Consider the following 25593-nt stretch of genomic DNA (forward strand, 5'->3'; position numbering starts at 1 on the left):
TCCACCATGGAGCACCATTGTCCAGGGGACCCCCTTGTCAGAGTATCCGCGGATGACAGAGTTACTATGGTTATCCATGTATCTACCATGGATCACCATACCCCCTTGTCAGAGTATCCGCAGATGACAAAGTTACTATGGTTATCCATGTGTCCACCATTGTCCAAGAGACCCCCTTGTCAGAGTATCCACGGATGACAAAGTTACTATGGTTATCCATGCATCCACCATGGATCACCATTGTTCAGGGAACCCCCTTGTCTAAGTATTAGTTTTAGTACAATGCTTTGTGCCTGCTTTTAAAAGTGCACATACCAAGTAGCAGTTTCTGTATGTTCAGAATCAAAATTCATATGTTCTAATAGCAACGTTTTGCACATAAATATAGTAGATGGTTCTTAATTATGTTGTAAAATGTAGAGACCACATATATACGTATGTATATTCCAACAAACAAAACTGGCTTAAATATTCTGATTGTGTTTATCGCATAAGTACATCATGTAAAACAAAAATCTTTCCCGACACATGTGTTGTGATATCCTTGAATATCGTGACAACCAGGAAAAAATCTGTTCACAAATCTCTGTATCCACCTATTGTAAGTGCAAACGCGGTAATAGAATGCTATGATAAAGTTATACACTGATCATAATCTGATCACTAGTGTAAAGATTTAAATGAATAAATAGGAAGAACATAATGCATGCCTATGTATAGTCAGTATGCAAATACAGTAAGTGAATAGGAGACTAGGAGATGATCATTCAGTTACAGGGGCGGATCCAGACTTTTAAAAAGGGGGGTTCCACTTTGAAATTGCAACTTCAGCCTAGCTGTATAAGTTGAAGACCAAAAAAAAAAAAAAAAAAAGTCATCACCTGCTGACAATTGCTTCCACCTCACCAACTATATTTCCTTCCTTATTTATAACTAGATATATAGCTTGCTACACTGCTCCTCAAAAGACCACTGTGACTGCTCTATTAGAGTATCTCAATTTGACTGCTCTATTAGAGTATCTCGAGTGAGAAGGCTTTTAAAAAGGGGGGTTCCATGGAACCCTTGGAACCCCCCCTGGATCTGCCCCTGAGTTATCTTACTTGTTTGCATTATCAAACCCCATTTTGAAATGTTTAGTTACACTACTTTTATAAAGTACGTATATGTGAGATGTATATGTTGTCATATTAAAATGGTATTTAATTTGACTATATAGAGGGCCCAGTACCTCAACCAAGAGTACTGAAAGATCTAGAGCAAACACACCTGAAGGAGAAGTAGATAAGTCTCCTAAAATGCCCAGGCTGGAACTTTAGCAACGTTACTGCACATATAGCACATCAGCTGATTCTAGCAATGTATTCACACAAGTAAAGCACAATTGCATTAATTCTGTTCCAATTATCACCCTGGTGGATAAATAGTAACTTTGTCATCTATGGATCCTCTGACAAGGGGGACCCCTAGACAATGATGATCCATGGTGGATACAATAGTAACTTTGTCATCTGCGGATACTCTGACAAGGGGTATGGTGCTCCATGGTGGATACATGGATAACCATAGTAACTTTGTCATCCGCAGATACTCTGACAAGGGGGTTCCCTGGACAATGGTGATCCATGGTGGATACATGGATAACCATAGTAACTTTGTCATCTGCGGATACTCTGACAAGGGGGTATGGTGATCCATGGTGGATACATGGATAACCATAGTAACTCTGTCATCCGTGGATACTCTGACAAGGGGGTCCCCTGGACAATGGTGCTCCATGGTGGATACATGGTCATCCGCAGATACTTTGACTAGGGGGTCCCCTGGACAATGGTGATCCATGGTGGATACATGGATAACCATAGTAACTATGTCATCCGTGGATACTCTGACAAGGGGGTTCCCTGGACAATGGTGATCCATGGTGGATACATGGATAACCATAGTAACTTTGTCATCTGTGGATACTCTGACAAGGGGGTCCCCTGGACAATGGTGATCCATGGTGGATACATGGATAACCATAGTAACTATGTCATCCGCAGATACTGACAAAGGGGTCCCCTGGACAATGGTGATCCATGGTGGATACATGGATAACCATAGTAACTATGTCATCCATGGATACTCTGACAAGGGGGTCCTCTGGACAATGGTGATCCATGGTGGATACATGGATAACCATAGTAACTTTGTCATCCGCAGATACTCTGACAAGGGGGTCCCTGGACAATGGTGCTCCATGGTGGATACATGGATAACCATAGTAACTTTGTCATCCGCGGATACTCTAACAAGGGGGTATGGTGATCCATGGTGGATACATGGATAACCATAGTAATGTAACTTGGCAAGGGGATACAGTCGTGATTAGTGGTGGAATTGTGGAATTTGTGAATGCAGTCAAATTAACTTTGGTGTACATGGATGACAAAGGAGTTTGGACAGCAGTACTGGACCACTATGTTCTAATGATACCAAAATCAGCTTTCTTCAAAATTTTTCTGGGTTCACCCCTTTTTCAGTTATATCTACTGGACTACTAGAGCTTATTTCATTTAAGTACGGTCTGTATTTACATTAAGAATACATGATACTTTAAAGTACTTAAAATACTTTAATTACCCTAGTACTAAGAGCTTACAAGCACATGGGGTGTATGTTAGGAAAATTGAGCAAGTATGTAAGCAAAATTCAAGTACTTTCAAATTTATACTTAAGTATACTTCAGTGTAAGTACTCATTAGGCCATTGCCCTAACCACTTGGCTGTGCTGCCTCACATAATACACACTCGCATGCACACACACACACGCACGCACGCACACACACACACACACACACACATACCAGACATGGGTCCAAGTGCAAATCGAAAGGTTGCAGCTTTGATTCTCAGTTATGCCAAATTGGTGTTGCTGTTGTTTCCTTGAGCAAAAACGTTTAGTCACATTGCTTCAGTATACCCAGCTGTTTAAATAGGAACTTGGTAACCTGGTATAAACTGGGGAAGCAAATTCCAACTGTCCATGTCTCACACAATGGGTGTGGGACTTCAGGTATCCACACCTTCATCTGTGAGACATGGTACAGCCTCCTACAGCTTACTAGTCCTGCCCACGAGGATTTGAGTAACACACAGGTGTTTCGGTGCTGGCTCACTGGGTAGGTATGAACACTAGTGGCAATTAAAAGGTTTTGCTTTGCTTTTGTGTGTGTGTGTGTGTGTGTGTGTGTGTGTGTGTGTGTGTGTGTGTGTGTGTGTGTGTGTGTGATGCATGTGTGTGCTGCATGTGTGTGCATGCTTGTGTGTGTGTGACGCAGCATAGCCAAGTGGCTGGAGCATTAGGCTTGTAATCGAAAGGTTCAAGGTTCAGTTCTAGGTTATTCCACTTTGGTGTTCTTGAGCAAGAAACTTTACTCACGTTACTCTTTGTCTACCCAGCTGTATAATGGGGACCTGGTGGCCTGCTGTCAACTGGGGAAGCAGCCCACCCAACTGCGGTGTGCCCACACTTTCACCTGTGAGACATGGTACATACAGCCTCTTATGGGCTACTACTGCTGCCCAGGAGGATTTGCCTGCGCCAACTCCAAGCAAAGCACCTGAGTAGAGGACAGACCTGAGTAGAGGACAGACCTGTGTCCCAGTGCTGGTTCGCTGGGTGGGTGTGACTGTGTCTGCATGGTAGCCAAAGGCTTTGCTTTGTGTGTGTGTCTATTGTGTGTGTGTGTGTGTGTGTGTCTAGTGTGCACAGTGTTGTGTGCATGTGCAGTGTATTCTACTTACATAATCATCATGATGTGGACACAATAAACAGAGTATTTTATGTATTTGTGTTTTATGGTAGTACCGAATGGTATTGGTAAGGGGTGTACATACCCCTAAGTTTTATTAAAACTTGTATGTACAGCCCACTTGTGCTGTTTTAAGGGTTAGATTGTGCTTTGTTTTTTCTACAGAACACGTTGTACATAGATTAAATCAAAGCTGAGAGGATGACAGATTGTACTACTTAAGTTATGTTAATATGGACATACAAAGAGTAAGTCAACCAGCTTAGCAATACTGACCCAGTTCTAAGTGGGGAATAATGCCATATGTGTTACTGTACCATATTGTACCTTAACTTTCACTAACCTGGGGATGGTACCTGAATCTGACTCAGTTTTAATAGAGGCGTGCATCAGCGGACCCATTGCAGAATTAAGTATTTGTACGCTGTAGCATCTCAGTTTTCTTTTTTTTTTTAATAATCTGAGGCTTAGCCTATATATTAGTTTGATAAAAGTGTAGTTTGGAAATGGATTTAAGTACTTTCTTAATTCCTACAATTACTTCAAATACTTTATCGAAATAAGATTATAAAAAAATCAAATGACCATTTGGCCATTAAAAGTGTGACATCAGCTGTGCATAGCTTGCATGTCGACACTTATGGATTCAATAGCATTCACCTTCCCTTTTGAAGTTGAGGAGTATAATAACAAGTGGCACAAGAGGAGGATATCCACTTAGGGATTGGAAACAAAATGAAGTTAAGTATTCTCAGTCCACTGGCTAAAACAACGCCACAGTTTTTATGCAAACCAACTTTGCCTGCACCGGTTGAAAGATTATTCAGTATCGTTTGACCAGAGATTTGAAGAACTTGTGTTTATTTAATGCAATTAATGGCGTGTACTGCACAAGTGCATGTAGCCCCTGTACATGCATGCATACGGAAACCACCCTACAACTTTGTATTAACTAAAAATGATATGCGTATATTTGTCAAGTGCAAAGCCTAGTATATACCAGCAAAGTATTTAAAATTGTATTTAAATTACTTTGGAAAGTATTTAAAATGTACTTTGGAAAGTTCATATTTGTATTTAAATACTGTCCTGATAAAAGTATTGCAATGTATTTGTATTTCAAAATTTTAGAGTATTTGCAATTGTATTTAAAAAATATTTGAAACCAACTCTGACATACACATGCACACAACTCATCACCTTATTGGCATGTGTTATGACAAATGCAGGGTCCACTCTAGACCACTTTACACTCTATTCGCCAAACTTAATTTTTAGCAAAGTATTGTCATTTAGAGTAATGGCTTTGTATGGACAAAATATTACCCAATAGACCAGATAACCTTACCTGCTTGTGTAGGTATCCTTAGTACAGGGCTGCTAGAAACCAGATATACAAATTTATGAATACTACAGCATTACTGTATTTTCAAATCAATTATTGCATGCATGACTTTGTGAAGACTAAGTAGCAACAATTGTGAAACAATAATGTGCAAAGCAAGAACTATGTAGATACCGTATGGATTATGTGTAAAGCTTAAACTGTGTCCTGTCATCCAGTTTGCAAAAAAAAATACGTCTCACCAAGTTAATGAGTGAGTAGGGTGACAACAGCTGATGCATGAGGATTGGGGTCACCAGTGTACCACTCAGTTGGGTACCTTATCGTGGTGTGATTTGAAAATTATATTGGACTTACTCCATTGCTAGGAATCTGTAGTGACTTGAACATTAATTAGAATAATCATGTAATTGTTTGCATGCATATACCAGTTTTTCCAGATTCGTGATTGTACATGCTGTTTTAAGTCCTTCTAATCTGTGTTGTTGGTCCGGTACACGTGATAGCGGTTCATTGACTGAGTATATTTCATATTTGCGATAAGGATTAAGATGATTTTCGTTAATGATGGCAGCACATGGCAAGTTTGAAAAGTTTATTTCACGGCATGAGGACTGAGAATCGTACCAGGAGTGACTCCAACAGTATTTTGTAGCCAATGACATGAAAGATGCCGACAAATGCCATGCAATTCTACTGAGTGCCTGTGGATAATAAACTTACAAAGTAATTAATTCGCAACCTTGTGGCACCAAAGAAACCAGCAGAATGTACGTTTGAAGACATAACAGACATTTGGCAAGATACTTCAGTCCTAAACCTTCGAAAATAGTGCAATTTAAGTTCAGCACTCGCTGTCGTCGGCAGGGAGAAAGCATCGCGAAGTTCGTAGCAGAACTGCTACAAATTGCTCATCATTGTGGGTATGAAGCAATCCTTGAAGACATGCTTCGTGATCGCTTAGTTTGTGGTGTGAACGACTCCCGAGTACAGAGAAGATTGTTGTCAGAATCTGATCTAACATTTACAGGTAGGGCTGCACCGATTCTAGTATCAGTATTGATATCGGGCCGATGCTGCTGTTTTCATGAAGTATCGGAATCAGCCATTATATTGTTTCAGATACCGATTCTTATCAGAGAAGAAGACGTGCTCAATTTACACAAGAGCAAAGGGACACAATCATACAGCAGAGAAAGAAGACGTGCTCGATTTACACAAGAGCAAAGGGACACAATCATACAGCAGAGAAAGCAGGATTGGTACGTTTGTTGTATATAAATTTGTAAAACTTACAAAAACATTTGAGTATATTATGATTAGTAATTGCTGTTCATAAAATATTAAACTGAATCCTATACAACTGATAAAATAAAATACAACGGATATATGATCTAAATTCACTACCACATTCTTGCAGATGGTTTATTTGTGCATATCACACTAACAATAACTATTGTGACTCATTTTCATGATTTGTTTATATTGATAGTGCTTCAAATGTTGGTGTAGTAACAAATGCTGATGTGAATGTGGACCAATCACAACATGTCCAGCGTCATGTGCCAGTTGACATTAGTGACCCTGCAGTCATTGCCAAGATTACAGAATTTCATGCTGAATTGGCTTCATTGAATCCAGTCCACTGTTCAATATGTCTTGAAAAATTCCCAAGCATTTTAACAGCCCTGCCCATACCTACCTTAAGTGGTGGGTTAGTCCTCAAGCCATGTTTGAACCCCCGTACTTTTATATAGTGTGCTTATCTTCCATTAGCATGAATGGCTAGATAATAAGAACAACATTCGATTATGAGCTATTGTCCAAGCAGTATTACCTGTAAAACTATAATAATCATGAATAAATGAATTACCCACAACATATTATTACCTAGCCATAGCTTCTAAATTCCCTTCAGGCTCTCCCCACGATGCTGCTAGTTATTACAAGGACAGTACTTGTCATGGTTGTGGTAAGAAAGGCCACATCCTGAAAGCTTGCAAGGCTTCTCTTAAATCAATACCACCTGCTCCCCAACCCAAGAATCTTAAGACTTCCAGCTCAAAACCACAAAATGCAATACAAGCTGAAGATAGCCCTATTGTTACAGAATCAGCAGAGGAAGCTTATACATTGTTTCACATTGACAATCAGAATCACCCACCAATTAACATTGACTTGACAATTAACGGTCATCAGGTGACAATGGAATTGGATACTGGTGTTCTATGATTAGTGAACAGACTTTTAAGATTGTTATTTTGCAACAGCCGCCATTACAAGTTTCCAATTTACAATTACACACTTATACTGGAGAGTAGCTCATGGTTCTATGACAAAATACATGTCAGTGTACAATACAATGACCAGTCATGCAGTTTACCTGTGATTGTTGTGAGTGGCATTGGAACCAACTTGATGGGCAGAGATTGGCTGACACACATAAAATTGAATTGGCCTAAATTGTGAGCTGTATCCATGCCCACACCATTACAAGAAGTTTTAAATCGGCACAGAACAGTATTCCGTGATGAACTGGGTAAGATGGATGGCACACAAGCTAGTATTGTCGTAGACCCTAATGTTCAGCCACGTTTTTACAAACCCCGATCCTTATCTTATTCACTCAAAGCTAAAGTTAAAACTGAACTTGACCATTTACAGACTGAAGGTGTTATCACCCCTGTACAATTTTCTCCATAGGCAGCACCAATTGTTCCCATTGTCAAGAGTGACGGCAACATCAGAATATGTGGTGACTATAAATTAACAGTCAACCGAACCAATCAGCAAGAGTAGACAAGTGCCCGTTGCCAAAAGCCAAAGATTTGTTTGCGTCACTCACAGGAGGAACCAAGTTTAGTAAACTCGATCTTGCCCATGCTTATCAACAAATTTGTCTTGACGAATCATCCAATACCCTAGTGACTGGCAACACTCATCGTGGTCTGTTTGTGTACAATCGGTTACCCTTTGGTGTGTCAACAGCATTAGCGATTTTTCAAAGAATTATTTATTTATTGTTACAAGATATTCCTAATGTAGTTGCTTATCTTGACAACATTCTAATTACAGGAAGAAGTGACGAAGAGCATTTACAGAACCTAGAAGCAGTTTTAACCAAATTGGAAGATGCCAGGTTACGTTTGAAATTATCGAAGTGCTCATTCATGTCAGTTTCAGTAGAGTATTTGGGTCACCGTATTGATAGTCAAGGTTTTCACCCTACCTAAGCTAAAGTACAAGCAGTTAAGGATGCACCTGTTCCTACTGGTGTTACTAAGGTAAAATCCTTCCTTGGGCTTATTAACTACCACTGGAAATTCCTTCCAGACCTCTCATCAGTGTTGGCACCCTTAAATGAACTGTTACAGAAAGGTCGCAAGTGGAACTGAACTAGTACGCAACAAACAGCATTTGAGAAAGCCAAGAGTTTGTTACAATCATCGTCACTCTTAGTTCACTATGACCCCACCAAGCAATTGATTTCAGCCTGTGATGCTTCACCACATGGAGTTGGTGGCTCTGAGAGACCTGTTGCTTTTGCATCGAGATCATTATCAGCAGCAGAAAAAAACTACTTGCAACTTGAAAAGGAACGATCATCCATTATGTTTGGTGTAAAACGTTTCCATCAATACTTGTATGGTCGCCATTTCATTATATTTTCAGATTATCAGCCCCTGTTTAATGAAACCAAGGCAGTACCGCCTATGGCATCAGGGAGAATCCAGAGATGGGCTCTTAAACTTAGCTCATATGAATATTAACTGAAATATAGACAAGGCAAAGACCAAGGAAACTGTGATGCATTATGTCGACTTCCCTTACCGGACTACCCTAAGACTGTCCCTATCCCAGTAGACATCCTACAATTAACTGAACAGTTGTCATCATCACCTGTTACCTCCAAAGGCATTCAAGTTTTGCCCGAGTATTAACTAAAGTCTTACATTTTGTGTTGCATGGTTGGCCACACACTAAGGTGGAGGAAGAATTGAGACCATATTTCTCAAGAAGGAATGAGTTAAGTCATTTTGATGGTTGTTTGTTATGGGGTTCCAGAGTAATTGTACCCCCACCAGCCCAAGAAACTGTACTCAAGATCCTTCATGAAGGCCATCCAGTTAGCACTAGAATGAAGCAATTGGCAAGAGGTTATGTTTGGTGGCTAAACTTGAAAGCTCAACTGGAGAATACTGTAAATTGCTGTGAGAAATTTCAAGCAGTTCAATCATCACCTGCAAAGGCACCACTCCATCTCTGGGCCGGAGCGACCTTGGTCCCGTATTCATATTGACTACGCCAGCCCATTCTTGAACAAAATGTTTCTAGTGATTATTGACGTTCACTCGAAGTGGATGGAAGTGATACCTGTTTCAAATGCTACTACAGCTGTAACTATTGAGAAACTGTTGAGTGTGTTTACTATTCATCGACTTCCACATACAATAGTGTCCGACAATGGATCATGTTTTAACAAAAAAAAGTCAGAACTCTAGCAAGAGCTTTACCTTTTGGGTTTATTGGGCTTATAGAGCTTTACTTATTTTGAAGTTAGAGCTTTTAATATATTTTATACCGCCCTCATAAATATTCTACCACCCCTATCAAAAAAATAATTGGAGCAACTCATAATTTCAGCACCAAGCTTCACCCACATCACCTTCAGAAAAAACTACTCTCTATATATACCATTAAAATATATCATATATTTTGACACATACTACACCATAGATTTAGTGGTTTTGAGTGTTATCAGCGAAAATTTTGAGATATCTAGACCTCCATAGTGTAATACATTTTGGGAGTGTTTGCAAATCCATGAAAATTTTATTTTTAGCAACATTGCTCAACCTCAAAATATTTGCCCCTCGAAATATTTAGACTATACAGTAGTGGTCTGGCCACATGAGACTAGGTCAAAATGTCCGGGAAATGTCTGCAGTGTCAGAGGTGTTCCCGTCAGGCAAGGGAAGAGTCTTTATTATTTATCAAGAAATGTTTGGATGATGATGCTTCTGCCATTATTTCAGTTTCAAGAAGGATCTTTCTGGCAAGGGATTGTAAAGAGTGGACCACTGATTAGATAATACTTACATTGTAGTTATTATTTTTGTATTGGTGTTTGTCTTGTTCTTTTTTATTTGTTTGTCTGTTTGTTGTTGTTTTTTTGGTCTTTCCTTGCCATGCCCACAATGTTTCCATGCTTGGTTCTGTTTGTGGTCGCATGTTGACCGAGGACCCATGTGCATTTATTCTTTTTACTTGTACATACTTTGATCATATAATGATGGTTCTTCTCTCTCCTACCAGTTTTCAGCAGCGAAATGTGTTCTTACATCGTGTTATCTGATTGGCAGCGTTCTCACATCGTGTTATCTGATTGGCAGCCATTCATCAGTGGCATCAGGCATTTCGCTTTAGCTTGCAGCACAGAGGTACTGACCAGCACCCATTGGAAAAAATTGATTGTGTGAGTACGAAGCAGCTTATTGGGGCACTTGACCTCAAGGTCAAATCCTTCTTTAACCCTCACATTAGTGAAATGTGAATTAATAAAACTAATCAATCTTTTTGCGCAACTAGTGCTGGGGGGTGGTGCTAGTTACCCCAGGGAAAAATAAAAACCTGTATGCGTCACAGTGTTTATGAATAATGAGACTCAGCTAGCTAACAAGCAGTTTTGCATTTTATCATGTGTATTGCTGAATCTGTGTAGAGTAGCAACTGGTCATCATACATCCATTACATGGACATCGTTATATCACCCAGACCCAGCACCTAGTTGCGAATGAAACTGCACTATGAAGTACTAACATTACTTGTTGTTATTGCATTAGAATTGTAGGAGCATAGCACTGTAGATTTGAGAGCCGCACTTCAAGATCTTCCGTACTGCCATTAACAGAGCCTGAGTGACATACCAGACAGGAAAGATTGTTATGACATCATAAATAAACATTATCCTTTTCGTTAATTGCAAGTAAATCCATTCAGATCATGCTATGTAGTCATCCCCTGTAGTTAGCAAGCAGCACTTTCCTCTCTATTTTTCACAATTGCTAAGGCACCAATTGGCTAACCCTCAATGCACGAACTGTACCTAGGCTATCAGTGCACTAATTCCATCGTTTTGCTTTAGTGGACAGTTTGTTTATGGCATTTCAAGTCAGCTTTGGCATAACATTTTATAAGAAGGATCTTGCACAATTTGGCACAACATGTTTAGCTAAGGCCACTCACCACCCGCATCTCTTCACTGTCAGCACCATTATTCTGTATTCCATTATTTCCCAGTTTTTCTTGCATACTGTACAACATCATTATTTTTTGTAAAGTGTGAGTGTGTTCAATCTGTAATGGAATAATAGTAATGGACATCTGTGGACCGCCCACATGGAACAGAGAGTTTATTTGAAAGTGGCCTAACTGTTCCAGAAAAAAATATATACATGGCCAAAGTGCACTCTGTGTGTAGTATTTCTACCGAGAGCACTGTTGTTCAGTATAACTATGAGCAACTGCATTAGACTCTCATTACTTGTGAACTCATTTGGTGTTTTATGCAATCATGTATGCATTAGGGTTGAAACGAATGTACAAATATGTCCTCCGAAGCTTCTTTTGAAAATGTTACCGAAGCTTCGTTACAGATGTCATGTCAACAATTAATGAATACAATTGATGGTTATTAGGGTGTACACTGTAGTACAAACTCCTACACTTTGTTATAGCTCCAGTATAACCATTGATTAAACTATAACTACTCCAAAAAGTAAGTAAATAGCAGCTTCCACAAGGAGTGAAGTAGTTGTGCAACTGGTTTAACTTGTTAGTATCCATGGTATCGAAGCTTTGGTGAATTAAAGCACCATCCGAATGTTATGAAACCGAACAAAGCTTCGAACTATTTGTCTCAACCCTAGTATACATAGATGCTCTCATATACTTTAATTCATTTAAGAAGTGTTAAAGGTAGGAAAACATATTGTATAGGAAACATCTATTCAACCATAATTGCTATCCCCTATATAACATCATATACATGTACTGTACATATGGCCAAGGTAAACTTCGCAGCAGTGTTAGACTATAAGAAAACCATTACATTGTATATGCATACCTATACATGTAGTGATAAACATAGCTATCTGGTTAATAAGACCATTGGAAGCCCCACTCATTTTTAGATATATCACTAAAACCATTAAAAGGTGATACCAAAATATGATGAACTTTGTCTTATTACATACATGAATTCTACAGTTTACAATTACTTACATAGATTTTGTAGTTTATATACTAATACTATACCTGTTTCACTGCCATACAAGTCCCTCTACCAGTAACTGCCCCATACATGGTCTCCCTGTTGTTCTAGAGTCAACCTGTATAAAAAGGGTGCAGCCTTCAAAAAGCCTGCATGTTTAAAAAAAAGTTGTGAAATCAAAGGTGGCGGCCATGAAATGGCTGAAATGATGTGGATGATAATAAATTTTAATAATGGCTGTGCATGTGCATTAATAAAATTTATTGTCATCAACATTTGTAGCCATTTCATGGCTGCCACCTTTGATTTCACAATTTTTTTCACCCAGGCGTTTTGAAGGCTGCACTCTTTTTATACAGTTTGGGAAGGTCTCACTCTTATTGTATAGTTTGGCTGTTTTTGCATGGATTTACTAGTCCTGTCATACAGCAGGATGACAAACCTCTGAATAATGTGTGTACCATGTTGCATTGGTTCATTTGGTGTATGATGCAATAGTAACAGTGCAGTGGTGAGATCTGGCAGTGCATTTCAGGTATTCCATGCTGACCACACTAAAAAACCTGGAATTGGTGTCACAACCTGAATTTGAACAGCTGGGCAATAGAAAATGCTGCAGGGTTTATGCCGTGGGTCTTTAAAATTGGGATGTTCAAGTATCATGCCTGTAACAGATTCTTTCTGACAACCCACTGGAAACTTCGGTCCAAAAAAAGATTTAGCTTTCCAAAATACATGGCCAGTTATGATCAATATTTGCTGGATGTGCATGATGGATGATATCATTGTTCTGGCTGGTAACTAGCTACATTTGATGCAGAACAGGTATATCTGGCGAACTTAATATATGTAAGGAAACAATTCTGACCAAGTAAAATTTATTAATATTTTGGTCCCTTGTATAATGTAATTCATTGCCACAGTAGCTATAGTGTCTTCAGGTCCATTTACTGATGTAAAAGCTCAGAAGAAAGGAGAAATATTTTAATGGCATTTGAGGAAAATATCAGCCCTGGCGAAGGCCCACGCCAAAGCCTGTGAGTTGGATAGTGACAATGATACCATCAACCATGCACAAGCACTTAAAAATTGTTCATAGCTGGCCAAATGCTTGGGAAAAGTACACCTTTTGCAGTGGGTTGATTTTCTTACCCCTTACGTAATGCTACAGGCCAATATTTAGAGGGATTTGGTAACCTCAAACAAACCGCCTTCTGATAAAATTTACTAGTACTGTACATTACACTCAAGATCAAGGTACTTAACAAGCAATCAAATATTCAATATAACAGTCAGTTATTCTCAACAAGAACAATTCAACCAAAATTACTGAAATATCACCTTATTAAAGTATTTAGCCATTCAAGTACAAAAATTATTTGAGAGACACTCCCTAGCTTTTGCATGCTTCCCATACAAATTGTATTTCAGAAACATACACTATACACCAAACAGAAAAGGGTCCTGCTAAGAATCCTGGTCTTGGGCTAGCCCTGTGCTAGCCTCAGTAAACATGATACTTGAAGGTCCAATCTTAAAGACTAATGGATACAAACACTGTAGCATCATCCATTGCCCAGCTATACATATTAAAATTCAGGCTGTTATGTTTCCAGTTTTGTTGGACATAGTAAGAAAAAAGCATGGAATACCTGAAAATACACTGCCAGATCTCACAACTGCACTGTTACTATTGTATCATATACCAAGTGAACCATTGGAACATGGTACACACATTATTCAGAAGTTTGTCATCCTGCTGTATGACAGGACCAGTAAATGTTCAGACTATGGTTCATATACGTACGTAGGTCAGCTTCTCTCCATATCCGTGATTCTGGAACTGCTAACAGTGGCCACTCCCATACATGGCCTCCCTGACTCTCTCTGTTGTTCTAGAGTGGCCTTGATTGATGAAATATGCAGGTCCCTTTGTGAAAATTGTCATCTTAATACAAAATTTTCATCAGGGTTTGTCAACGTGGTCTACCCAAGTCTGCTGTATACAAGAAGGATACACTTGAATACACAACATTGTGTTTGATTACAAACTATGAAGTCGGAGGATAATGTACATAATAGCCGAGTGTATACCTAGTTACATTTTTGTAAACTAGCTACTGATTGCATGTATTAACTGCAGAATCTATGTATGTAATTACAAACTATAAAATGAGTTCATATACACTATGTAACTAGACAAGGTTCATAATACTTATCATATATTACTTTAATGATTGCTTTTCATGGTATATCTAAAAGTATATTACTTTAATGATTGCTTTTCATGGTATATCTAAAAGTGGGTGGGGCTTTCAATGGCCTTATATAGATAGCTACATCTGAAAAATGTTGATACATATGCAATGTTTTCTTATAATCTAACCCACTACTGCAATGTTTACCTTGACCATGTCAGTACATGCAAATTATACAAGACGTTATATAGGGGATGGTTAAATAGATACAGGACCGGATTGTACTTTTACATGCCAGTAAACAAAATGATGTAACATGTACACTTGACTCCTTACACTGACTAACTTGCTCTTAGTTTCAAACTGCAGCCAGATACTTTAACTGCACTCATGGAAAACTTCAGGCAATTATATGCAAAAACAAAAAAGTTATGAAGCTTCAAAGTTCAAAAAATGAGTCAAATTTTGTAGGCCTTTTTGCAAATCTTACCACATATTTCCTAGGATGTACAATAATAATTATGTGTTCTTACCTTTAACGCTTCTTAAATGAATTAAAGTAAATGAGAACATCTCCGTAATTGCACAAAACATTATGCAGATAAGTTCACAAATGATGAGTCTAATAATGCAGGTGCTCATAGTTATACTGTGACAGCAGTGTTCTCGGTAGAAATACAACATACAGTGTGTTTTGGCCATGTCTGCTATATCAAAATAGGTAAATTAGTGTAATTCTGTAGAGATTTCATGTTCAGTTTGTCATTTTCTTTCTTTATTGTGTAATTAAACATTAATATTTTACTAGTACGGTTGAGTGGGCGGAAACTATCAAAGGGGGCGTGGTCTGCATTGGCCCAATATCCAAATTTGTTTGTAAGGTGATCCTCTACCTCTGTGTCAAATTCGGTGTTTTATCACTAAATGCACAATTGTTATGTATTTTTCAGTTAATCTACCTCATTAGTGAAGTGGATTAGCTATAAAATTGTGCGCATTTTAATGATAAAAGCACCAAATTTGGCACGGAGGTAGGTGATCACCTTACAAACAAATCTGGATATTGAGCCAATGCAGACCACGACCCCTTTGATAGGTTCTGCCCACTTAACCTCACTAACAAAATATTAATGTTTAATCACACAATAAACAAAGAAAATGACATGAAATCTCTACTAGAATTTACCTAATTTGGTACAGCATATATATTGCAGTGAAAAATTTTAGATAGGTAAGTGACTGTTGGGTTAGTACTACACTGATGTAGCTAGCTAAATCGCTTATATGGCACCAACTTAAATAAAGCTGACTACAAAACACTACCTTTACTGTAGTAAATCCCCTTATAGACCTATAAACTAATTAAATCTTTACAATGAGTCGCACTTGTTGACGCCATATTGCTGCAACATGCGTGATTGTTTAGCTAGACAATTAGGCGTCACCTCCTGCGACCTCACCACCCCATCTGTCAATAAATATGAACATGGCTATGGTGCATTGATAGTAGCAAGAGTTCATAATATATCCTCAAATAAGTATGAAGTGTGTAATATTATACTATTATTGTAGCAATTCTTAAACTAGCTGATTACCAAAAGATGGCATACTATTTCACTCAATCATAGATATACTGACCATAGGGATAGCATATATTCTACGACTCAATTATGTAAACTGGTAATTGATTCTTTTGTCTTTTCTGCACTTTTCCTGTGTGGGGTCCTTCCATTTAATAATGAATTTAATTCCCAAGATGATCATCTATTGCAGTATTATAGTGGCTGCTACTCTAACACCTTATCCAATTCCATTATGTTTTACGTAATAGTTGTATCATGTACCCCAGTGATTTGCCTGATATGTACACCCAAGCTCGAGGGCCGTTAGGCCTGAGAGCGTGGGTGTACATATCAGGCAAATCACGAGGGCACGTGATACAACTGATATGTACCATGTAGGCTAATAGCCTACTGTGGTGAACGACTAATCACCCAAGCCAATACGAGGCAACCCGCTGGATTTATTATATAGAGAGTCTTGTAAAATTCAATTATGGGTCAGCAGCAAGTAACGTTGCAGTTACGTTTGTTACCATAAACGGGAAAATCCTATGAATATCACGGAAACACTCAATTTTGCGATTTAACAAGTGTTTCAAAGTTGCTACATCGTTTAACCACTGTTTACAATGTTTTCTAAACATCCAGAGGGGTAAGCTTTGCTGTAGAGTGGTTACCTCGTGATATACGAAAAGTGGGCGTGGTACGTAATCAAACACGCGATTGTAAATTAACCATGACACTAGTTCTCACCTTAAACTTCCGTTTGTCAACTCATAGGGTGGTAAGGGTGTCGAATCGCCTTCGTATGAGTGCTGTAGAATGCAAAATCGGGTTCATGGTGTTCATCACGTGAGTAATAATAAACTCCCACAATCGAATACTGCCAGGATTCTTATAAAAACAAACAACGTTACCTCATCAGATATATCAAGGCCATGGTACATTTAAATGTATCATGGCCAGCCATGGTTTATTTTAAATGTACCATAGCCAGCCATGGTTTAACTTAAATGTACCATGGCCAGCCAGGGTTTATAAGATATGTACCCTGGAATTTGGCTTTGAAGTTAGGTGGTTTCATGGTACATTACTAGATGTATCACCTGCCCAAACACATTAGTATACCTTAGTTTAGGTACTTCTTACAACATTTCTCTAGACATAAAACATCCAATTGGCGGAATGGTGCACCAGCTTTCCTCAGTGGTAGGATGCCTTTTCAATCATTTATAAAGATTTGATGCCTTGTTGGTAGCTATAATTGTTGTCATGTATTGTACTTACTGCTGTCTGTTTATTTTAATAGTAAGGGCTAAAGAATGTGGTGGTTAGTAATTGCAATTACACAGCATCTGGCATCTGTGTTGAAGCCTGTGGGAGCAAGGTAAGAAACCTTCATGCAGGGAGTCTAAATTGCACCATTATTATGAGAATGAAATTATAATCTTTAGGTTGTTAGCAACAGAGTCTGTGGAGGTTGTAAAGCATAACTATCACGGCAGAATACTCCAGTGATTTTGTTTTCAGCATGTAGAAAGTCTAACTAGCGAGAAAAATGTTGTTGCTACGTATCTACAAAGCTGGAAGCAATGCTATACAATATTTCATCATTATGTATCTACAAAGCTGGAAGCAATGCTATACAATATTTCATAATGAAAATAGGCTATCTTTCATTGCTGTGATTCCATCAATACTAGGCGATTACACCCCCCTTGTATTTCACTTGTTATAGTAGGTTTAGTGGCCATGTTTTGTTGGCTTAACAATCCTCTATACCTATATTGTAGAAATACCTTGCTTTAGGAAAAAATCATAGAAAGATGCAGGCAATGGTTTGGGCTCCCATAAAGTGTAAAGATATTAGTCCCATAGGCTTCAACACATTTTATGCCTCTTAAAGAATGCCGGATGTTGTGCTACCATAATACTGTGAATACTTTAGTATGTGTGGAAATGTGTAATGTCTCTTGCAAGGAAGAATGGCTTTAGCACTAACAATTGTATACAATTGCAATATTACAGTCAGACCACCACAATAAGAAGTAACATCATGGCTATTGATTTTAAGCATGTATATTTATGTATGGCATATATGTGTAGTTATGCACGTTTGTCACTATTATCATGATGTGCTTTTTGTAATGATTCAGTAATCATACAGTACATACTGTATATGTGACCAGATTATACAAAACCAATCCAAATCGTACATCAGGCAAAATCAAACTAACACCACCACTGGATGGCTACACTATCATACTACTAGTTTTGACCCTCAGCACTACTCAAACTACTTCAGGCTGGTTTTAACAGACGTCTTTTCTGGGTGATGTGGAGAGCTTGAATGGCGGTTTCTGGCATTGTGAAGGACCTGGCTTTAATCAGTGGTTTACTGGTGGATGGCCTGATAATGTTGGTCAGACGTTTTTTTCTGTTGAATTTGTTACATATCAGCCACTAAGAAGCCAGCACGGCCCTGTAATCATGTGTAATGTCGTGTCTGGACTCCAATCATGGTCTGCCTCCATTTTGATGTCTATCTCTTGCCCTGTCCTCGCCACCCTCCACCCCTTTGTGAGCACTCGTGATACTACTTTGCTCGACCAACTGCTCAGATTTTCTATCTTATTTGGCAGGGAATTCTACAAGCAGCTACAAGTGGCCTGAAAGGTAACAGATTGACGCATCTGTAGTGCAAGTTTCATACGCGTGCTTGCTATCCTTGGCAAGTTATGCTGGGTTGAATTCTTTAAAATCGTTTATCTTGAAACTTAATGTGCGATTTGGATCATTTTCCTAAAATCCAGTCATATATTAAGGATCATGAAGTTTTGAGGTTTTTTACCCATCGAAACCACCAGAAAACAGCTTCATTTTTTCCTTCAAAATTACTTGGTGGTATTGGTGCTCAAAAATACTTTCAGAACAACTCCGAATCTTTCCAACAAGAATTTTTAAAACTCCTATTTAACTGAAGTTTCTACTAACTGACTAACTGATGCATTCAGCTGAGCATAACTTGACAATGCATAAGGTTACATACGGCTTGATTTTTACACTGTTTGACACCACTTCATTAAGAGACTTAACCTTTTTACCAATCACAGCATGTACAATACACACATCACAGACTTACCTTTGTTTTCCATTGTGTCCCAGTTCTTTTTCCTGACACTGCAAGGTGTCAATTTGCAGTAACACAATACAGCTTATTTATGGTTGTGATGATAGCTTTTGTACTTGTCGTCCATATTTTCTGTAGTGGTTGCAGAGACACTTCTATCGTTGTGTAATGGGCGGAACATAGCTGAAGACAAAGCATAATGGCCACTGCACTTTTCAGTAATTGATTGTTACGCTAAAATCTGCAGGTAGGAGACAGAGGTGTGATAGATGTGTATAATTATATTGGTTAACTATCCAACTTTCACCTTTGTTAACAGTGCCACAGAGGCCATGTTCAGAGAATATTCAAGCACCACTGCAGAAATAACTCAAGATTACACCCTGTAATATTCTTAGAAACGTCAGTTATCCGGACCCCACTTATCCAGATTCTCGGTTAACCAAACTACAGGAATGACTGCTCTATTAGAATAGTGACTGTTCTATTAGGGTAGTTGACAATACGCCAAAAAAATTTTTAGATGTTCTTTATGCTATCTTAAGGTTATTTATACACAGTTTCAGAGATACAGACTTTTCAAACTTATGGACCATCCCTGGTCCCAAGGGGTTCGGATAACTGGGGTTCCACTGTATTAATCAGTGGTACTCCCCCAACACATGATCACATCACATAGTTAAACACATTTAAGAACAATCTAGACTAATATTTCTCTAGAATGAAATTGAATATGGACAGACTAAAAAGGCCATTGGCCTAATTTACATCAATTATACATAATACTAATGCTTGTTTGGTTAGCTAATCTCAGTATTCATGGTGGCAGTTTATAAACACAAGCTGTTTCATAGTCACACACTTAATTTTTCCAATGACTGTGTTGCAAGGTAATGTGATATGCCTGATGCCACTGATGAATGGCTGCCAATCAGATGACTGCGATGTAAGAAAGCACTCCACTGCTGAAAACCAGAAGGAGATCATTAGGATTTTTGCAAAAACATAAGCAATCTGTATTATGAACCCACAATTGTGGTTCATGATACATGATACAATATTAAAAAATGTTGCCAACATTAGCTGCTCTTTTACTGAGTATCCTTGAAATAAACGTCTTAACTTTGTGTGTGCAAATACATACATCTGTGTGTGTCAAGTGGCTAGAACACTGTATAATCTTGGTGTTTTCATATAACTGCAGATCAAGACCATTGTTCAATATAATTTAGTAGAAAATAATTCAGTTACATCAGTTCAACAGTTTAAAAAGTTAGTACACTGTCAGTTTATTGGGGAAGCCGTGCCTTTATCTCCTGTGGAATCTTATCCAACAATTGCTGGTGACCCTGCAATGTTGCCAGCACACCAGAAAGATTGTGAACAGATTGTGAGGGTAGATATTGAATAGGTTTTCCAACACAATCAGTCGTAGTCCCTCCTAAGGCCTTGAGTATTGCTTCCCCTGCGCAAGTATCCCACTTCTTTGTACCTTTTGTAGGATACAGGTATGCATCAGCATGCTTTTCAATAACCTTGAGGTATTTATTTCCAGCACCTCCTTCTCTTAAAATATGGTCAGGATTAACTGCATCCACTGCACCTTGTACAAGCTCATTGAAGTGTGATCTTGTGATAGCTACACAAAATCCAGCATTAGTAGTGCGTGGAAGAGTGATTGGCACATGGCCATATACTCCAAGTCCTACCATACCCCAAATGGTTCGACCTGATCCTTGAGCAGGGTCATCACAGAATGGTTGATGGATTATACCTGCTACTGCTTCACCTTCTATTGATATACCAATCAACACTGTCACATGGGTGACAAATCCTGCAATTATAACATTGTAAACACAGCCTTACAAAATATGTATAGTAGGACACACAGACCACACATGTATATTATGAGACTAGTATCATACAGTATATGCTCTCCCAGCTTACAAATTTGAAACACAACTAATTGGACAGCTTTGTGACAGTGTATTCAAAAAGCCTAAGTGTCAGACATGGGTCCTGGCCACAATTCTATGTTAGGTAGTTATAGAACTGTCAGGCCTATTTGCAAGCTAATTGGCTGCTTCAAGTGATTAGTCACTCATTTTGGCCAGTACAGCCAATCAACCAAGCCAGTCTAGGCTGATAATACATGCTGCGCTGGCTAACTAGTCAACCCAACAAGTACAATTAGAACCACTGGATTTAATTTATAGACATATTTAAAAGGGTTTGATGATGGTTGCTTGCGGTTAACAGCAGTGAACATTCTTGCTACATTTTGCTGACATAAATGGATGAGTCCTAGGAATGTCATGGTGATATGTCTATAAATTAAATCCAGTGCTTCTAGTCGTACTGGTGGTTGACTGGTCAGCCAGCAGAGCACGGGCTATTAGCCTACACTGGCTTGGTTGATTGGTTGTACTGGCCAGAATGGGTGATTAATCACTCGAAGCAGGTTAGGCCAGGAAGTTCTATTAGTATTAGTTGAAGCATTGCTGCGAGTGCTCTCAAGACCACTTTTTGAGTGCTACACTTTCATATAGCACAAGCAAGGCAATGCTTTAACTGATTTAAAGAACTTCCAAGTTCAAGCTGGAGCTCAAGTGAAACATGTGCAAACTATTCAAGATTCACCAAGCAGGCCTTCAGTGGAACAATTGATCTCGCTCTGGATATAGATGTACCTTGAAAACCCTCTGGAGTACTTATTCCTCCACCTCTGGGGTGCTTTCTTCTTCAGTTAATCGTCCTTGTTATCTTGATTTTAGGGTCAGGTGTCACGTAACTAGTCATGTTCTGCCCACACTCAGTGCTATAACTACCTCGATATACCACTGTGGTTATATGTATATAGCACTGTGGTTCGCTAAACTGTTCTGTGTGGCAAACACAGCACTATTTTTTCCTTTGATAATTTACTCCAATGTTCTTTAACTACCTGATACAGAACTGTGGCCTATCGAAAAGAACTGCCCAATACAGAAAAGTTGCATTCAGCATGGCTACTATAGAACCATTTTTTGCTTTGATCCTCTTGCGTAAGGTTCTTATATACCACAAAAAATAAGGTTGAGATACACTAGAATAATATCATGAAGCTCTACACCACATCTGACAAAAGTTTGCCACTGAGTTTTTTCAATCAAGATCACACTGTAGTCACTGCAGAATAAGACTGATAATGCCATCCAGAGTATTTGCTTAAGAAAATAAGTGCCTACTGGTCAAAAACAATATTTTTTCAAATGAGTTCTTTGCATATACATTATACTTTGCATGGGAGTATCAAAGCACTGCATTTTTCCATTTAGCTACAAAAACTGTACTGTATGAGTGATGCAGTACAGTTACAGCATGCACACAATTAGACAAATACAGTACAGTTATGCAGATGATTGGCAAATATGCAGAACAGTTATGTAAGGAAACAACCCCACTCAGACAGCATGATTGATCACATGTGTGACATTGTAATTTGCTAAGTCAGACTATTACATGGACACTTACTGACAGTCTGATCACCAAAAATTGAAGCGATTCGGACACATGATATGAATGCTCCAAGTAAGAATACCAGGAAGTGTAATATATCACTTAAAGAACTGCCTATGCTTGTGTGTACAAAAATAACAAAACACTCAGAGGTATCTCAAGGCAAATACAGCACTTGGCTTCACCTCATGCAGTATTAGCCTATCAACACACTTCCGTACACACACATTGTGGTGCTAACATATATATGTAATTCTGTACTGATACTGCAGTACAGGAAATACAATTACAATGTACTGATGAAGTACTCTTCTACAACATTTTAAGAATACAGACCACTCCATACTGTGCCACTCCATTATTGGATGAGCACAGCAGTGATAGTACAATAATGATTTAAAACAATGTATACAAATTACAACAAACCTTCAGTAAATTCTTTAGTTCCATCAAGAGGATCTACCCATACCACAATTTGCCTTTCTTCAATTTTCTCATATTTTTGAGGACAAGTCATTTGAAGCACCTCATTGGTCTCTTCAGTAACAACCACAGCATCACTTTCATCAGTAACTTGACTTGAAATATCCTAATGGAAAATTTTTTGTGTTCAGTATTTCTCCTATAGTCTCATCCTTGCAGACCCATTCTCCGGGGTAGCACTTATTGATTAGAGATTATAAGCGCCCCCTCCCAAAAGGGGGGTTTAGAAAACCCAGACCTGACCCGACCAGGTCAACTTCTTCAAGTAAGCCAATTCAAACAATAGCTATAACACACAATTCACACAATAGCTAGCTATAACATACACTCTTCACCTTGTAGCCACTCTGCCAAGAAAATAATTAGCTAGCTATGATGGCTATAGTCTCGCGGCGCCCGACCCTAAAAAGAGGGTCTGGTGAAACTGTGTACAATTAAGTTTGAGCTCTGGAATGTTTATTGGATGACGTTTTACCTGTTACGTAAGTGTACTGTTTACGTCACAACATCCATTCAACCAGATCCGCTTACAGCATCACCAAACTAATAGCGCTACTTTATTTATTCAACATTAAAACGAACCCTGCAGAATTGCATGGCTGTTTTCTCAATGAGTTTAAGCGACAGAGTCACCGGATGTAATTAACCGTAAGCTGCGAATCTTTTGAAATGTACGCATTACATAATCAATTTGAAATGGAGCGATCTGATTGGAGCTTCCAACATTCCGGCAGCACCAAACTTTTTGTACACAGTTTCACCAGACCCTCTTTTTAGGGTCGGGCGCCGCGAGGCTATGATGGCTAAGACTGCAGCGCACGAAACTTCATCCACGATAAAACAACCTAACTAAGCTATTAAAATATTTTCTACTACATTTCACTACACAATCGCTACAAAGCTACAAGCTTTTTCTGCTGTACTCGACTGTTACAAACACTAGTGATCGCCCTAATTTATTAGAATCGTGATATTCAAAGTGAAGGGAACTAAGATATGAACCTTCGAATTTATGTAAAGGAATGGTCATGGATGACTGGCTAAACTAAGAAAGGTAAGTTAGTGCCATGCAGGGTAGCTTTATAGAGATTTCTGGAGTAGTAAGGTTTTGTTCTATTTAAAGCTTACCTTGACATGTACCATTACCCATTCATCACTACCGAAATAAATTCAGAGGTTTGCTGTTATCTTAGTTCCTTTCACCTCGCCTTTCACTTTGTATATCACGATTCTAATAAATTCGGGTGGTTACTAGTGTGTGTAACAGTTGAGTACAACAGAAAGAGGTTGTAGCTTCGTAGCGATTGTGTAGTGAAATGTAGTAGAAAGTATTTTAATAGCTTAGTTAGGTTGTTTATCGCGGATGAAGTTTCGTGCGCGATCGCTGTTGCCATAGATAGTATACCACAGACACTGTGGTATACTATCTATGCTGTTGCAGTCTGAGCCATCGTAGCTAGCTAATTATGTTCTTGGCAGAGTGGCTACAATGTGAAGAGTGTATGTTATAGCTAGCTATTGCGTGAATTGTATGTTACAGGTATTGTGTGAATTGGCTTACTTGAAGAAATTGACCAGGTCCGGTCTGGGTTTTCTAAACCCCCCTCCAAAAGGGTCTGGTGAAATGCCCATACCATTTTTGTCCAAGAAATTTCCAACTCTGGCGAGTGATAATTGGTGTTTAATAACTACACAAGAGGTGACGATTTGAGGTAAGCTTTGCTTTTGTAAATTCTGTACTGCGCAGCCATAAAATGATAAATACTGTTTAATTGTCACCTTTTGTACAATCTTGTGTAAGTATTAAACACCAATTATCACTCGCCATAGTTGGCGATTTCTCAGACAAAAACGGTATGGGCATTTCACCAGACCCTTTTGGGGGAGCGCTTATAATCTCTAATTGATAAGCACCACCCCGGAGAATGGGTCTGTGAGGACAAGACTATTTCTCCTATACAACTTGTCAATGTGTGCAAACACCTTTCATATCAAGTTGTCATTAGGAAGGTACAATAGTCCCACACAGTCACTTCAATTAGGAATTATAATTTTGATACATGTGCTATGTAGCCACTTGTTGGGCTACTACTAGGCTGACTAGGACACAAAGCATGCGTGCCTCTCAAGTCTCAACTGCCATGCCAGAGGCATGATTCTCTCAATTTGACACTCTCATGCCCAAGGTATGGATCTTGTGTCTACAAGCATTGAAGCTTAAACTTTCAACAAACGCTCAATTTAGACCGTAAATTTTAGTATCTTGTATCACATATTCCTTCTCACGTGATACCGGGTGTTTAAACC

The 25593-nt window shown here is 38.7% G+C and overlaps 1 protein-coding gene and 1 long non-coding RNA gene across 7 annotated transcripts in view; one reads left to right on the forward strand and one right to left on the reverse strand.

Moving 5' to 3' along the window:
* The window catches only part of LOC136267939 (uncharacterized), a 57907-nt gene that overhangs the window by 23025 nt on the left and 9289 nt on the right, over positions 1–25593 (forward strand). Inside the window, exons 3-7 of one of the 4 annotated variants that reach the window (XR_010706839.1) lie at positions 3963–4045; positions 17485–17562; positions 17630–17724; positions 19444–19552; positions 20196–20638. This is a non-coding gene — a long non-coding RNA (uncharacterized lncRNA). Of the gene's footprint in view, positions 1–3962; positions 4046–17484; positions 17563–17629; positions 17725–19443; positions 19553–19624; positions 20639–24209; positions 24341–25593 lie in introns of those variants that run through there. The other 3 variants (XR_010706838.1, XR_010706836.1, XR_010706837.1) reach the window with 3 other exon arrangements.
* Positions 20511–25593, reverse strand: part of LOC136267937 (3'(2'),5'-bisphosphate nucleotidase 1-like) — a 51234-nt gene continuing 46151 nt past the window's right edge. For all 3 annotated transcript variants that reach the window (XM_066063146.1, XM_066063148.1, XM_066063147.1), the window contains 2 exons: positions 23230–23392; positions 20511–21139 (listed from right to left, as the gene is read on the reverse strand). In XM_066063146.1, the coding sequence (XP_065919218.1) occupies positions 20595–21139; positions 23230–23392 (708 nt within the window). In that variant the 3' untranslated portion in view covers positions 20511–20594. The remainder of the gene's footprint in view (positions 21140–23229; positions 23393–25593) is intronic.

This window comes from Dysidea avara, chromosome 10, assembly GCF_963678975.1.
Source record: "Dysidea avara chromosome 10, odDysAvar1.4, whole genome shotgun sequence".
In the NCBI taxonomy this organism is placed as follows: Eukaryota; Metazoa; Porifera; class Demospongiae; order Dictyoceratida; family Dysideidae; genus Dysidea; species Dysidea avara.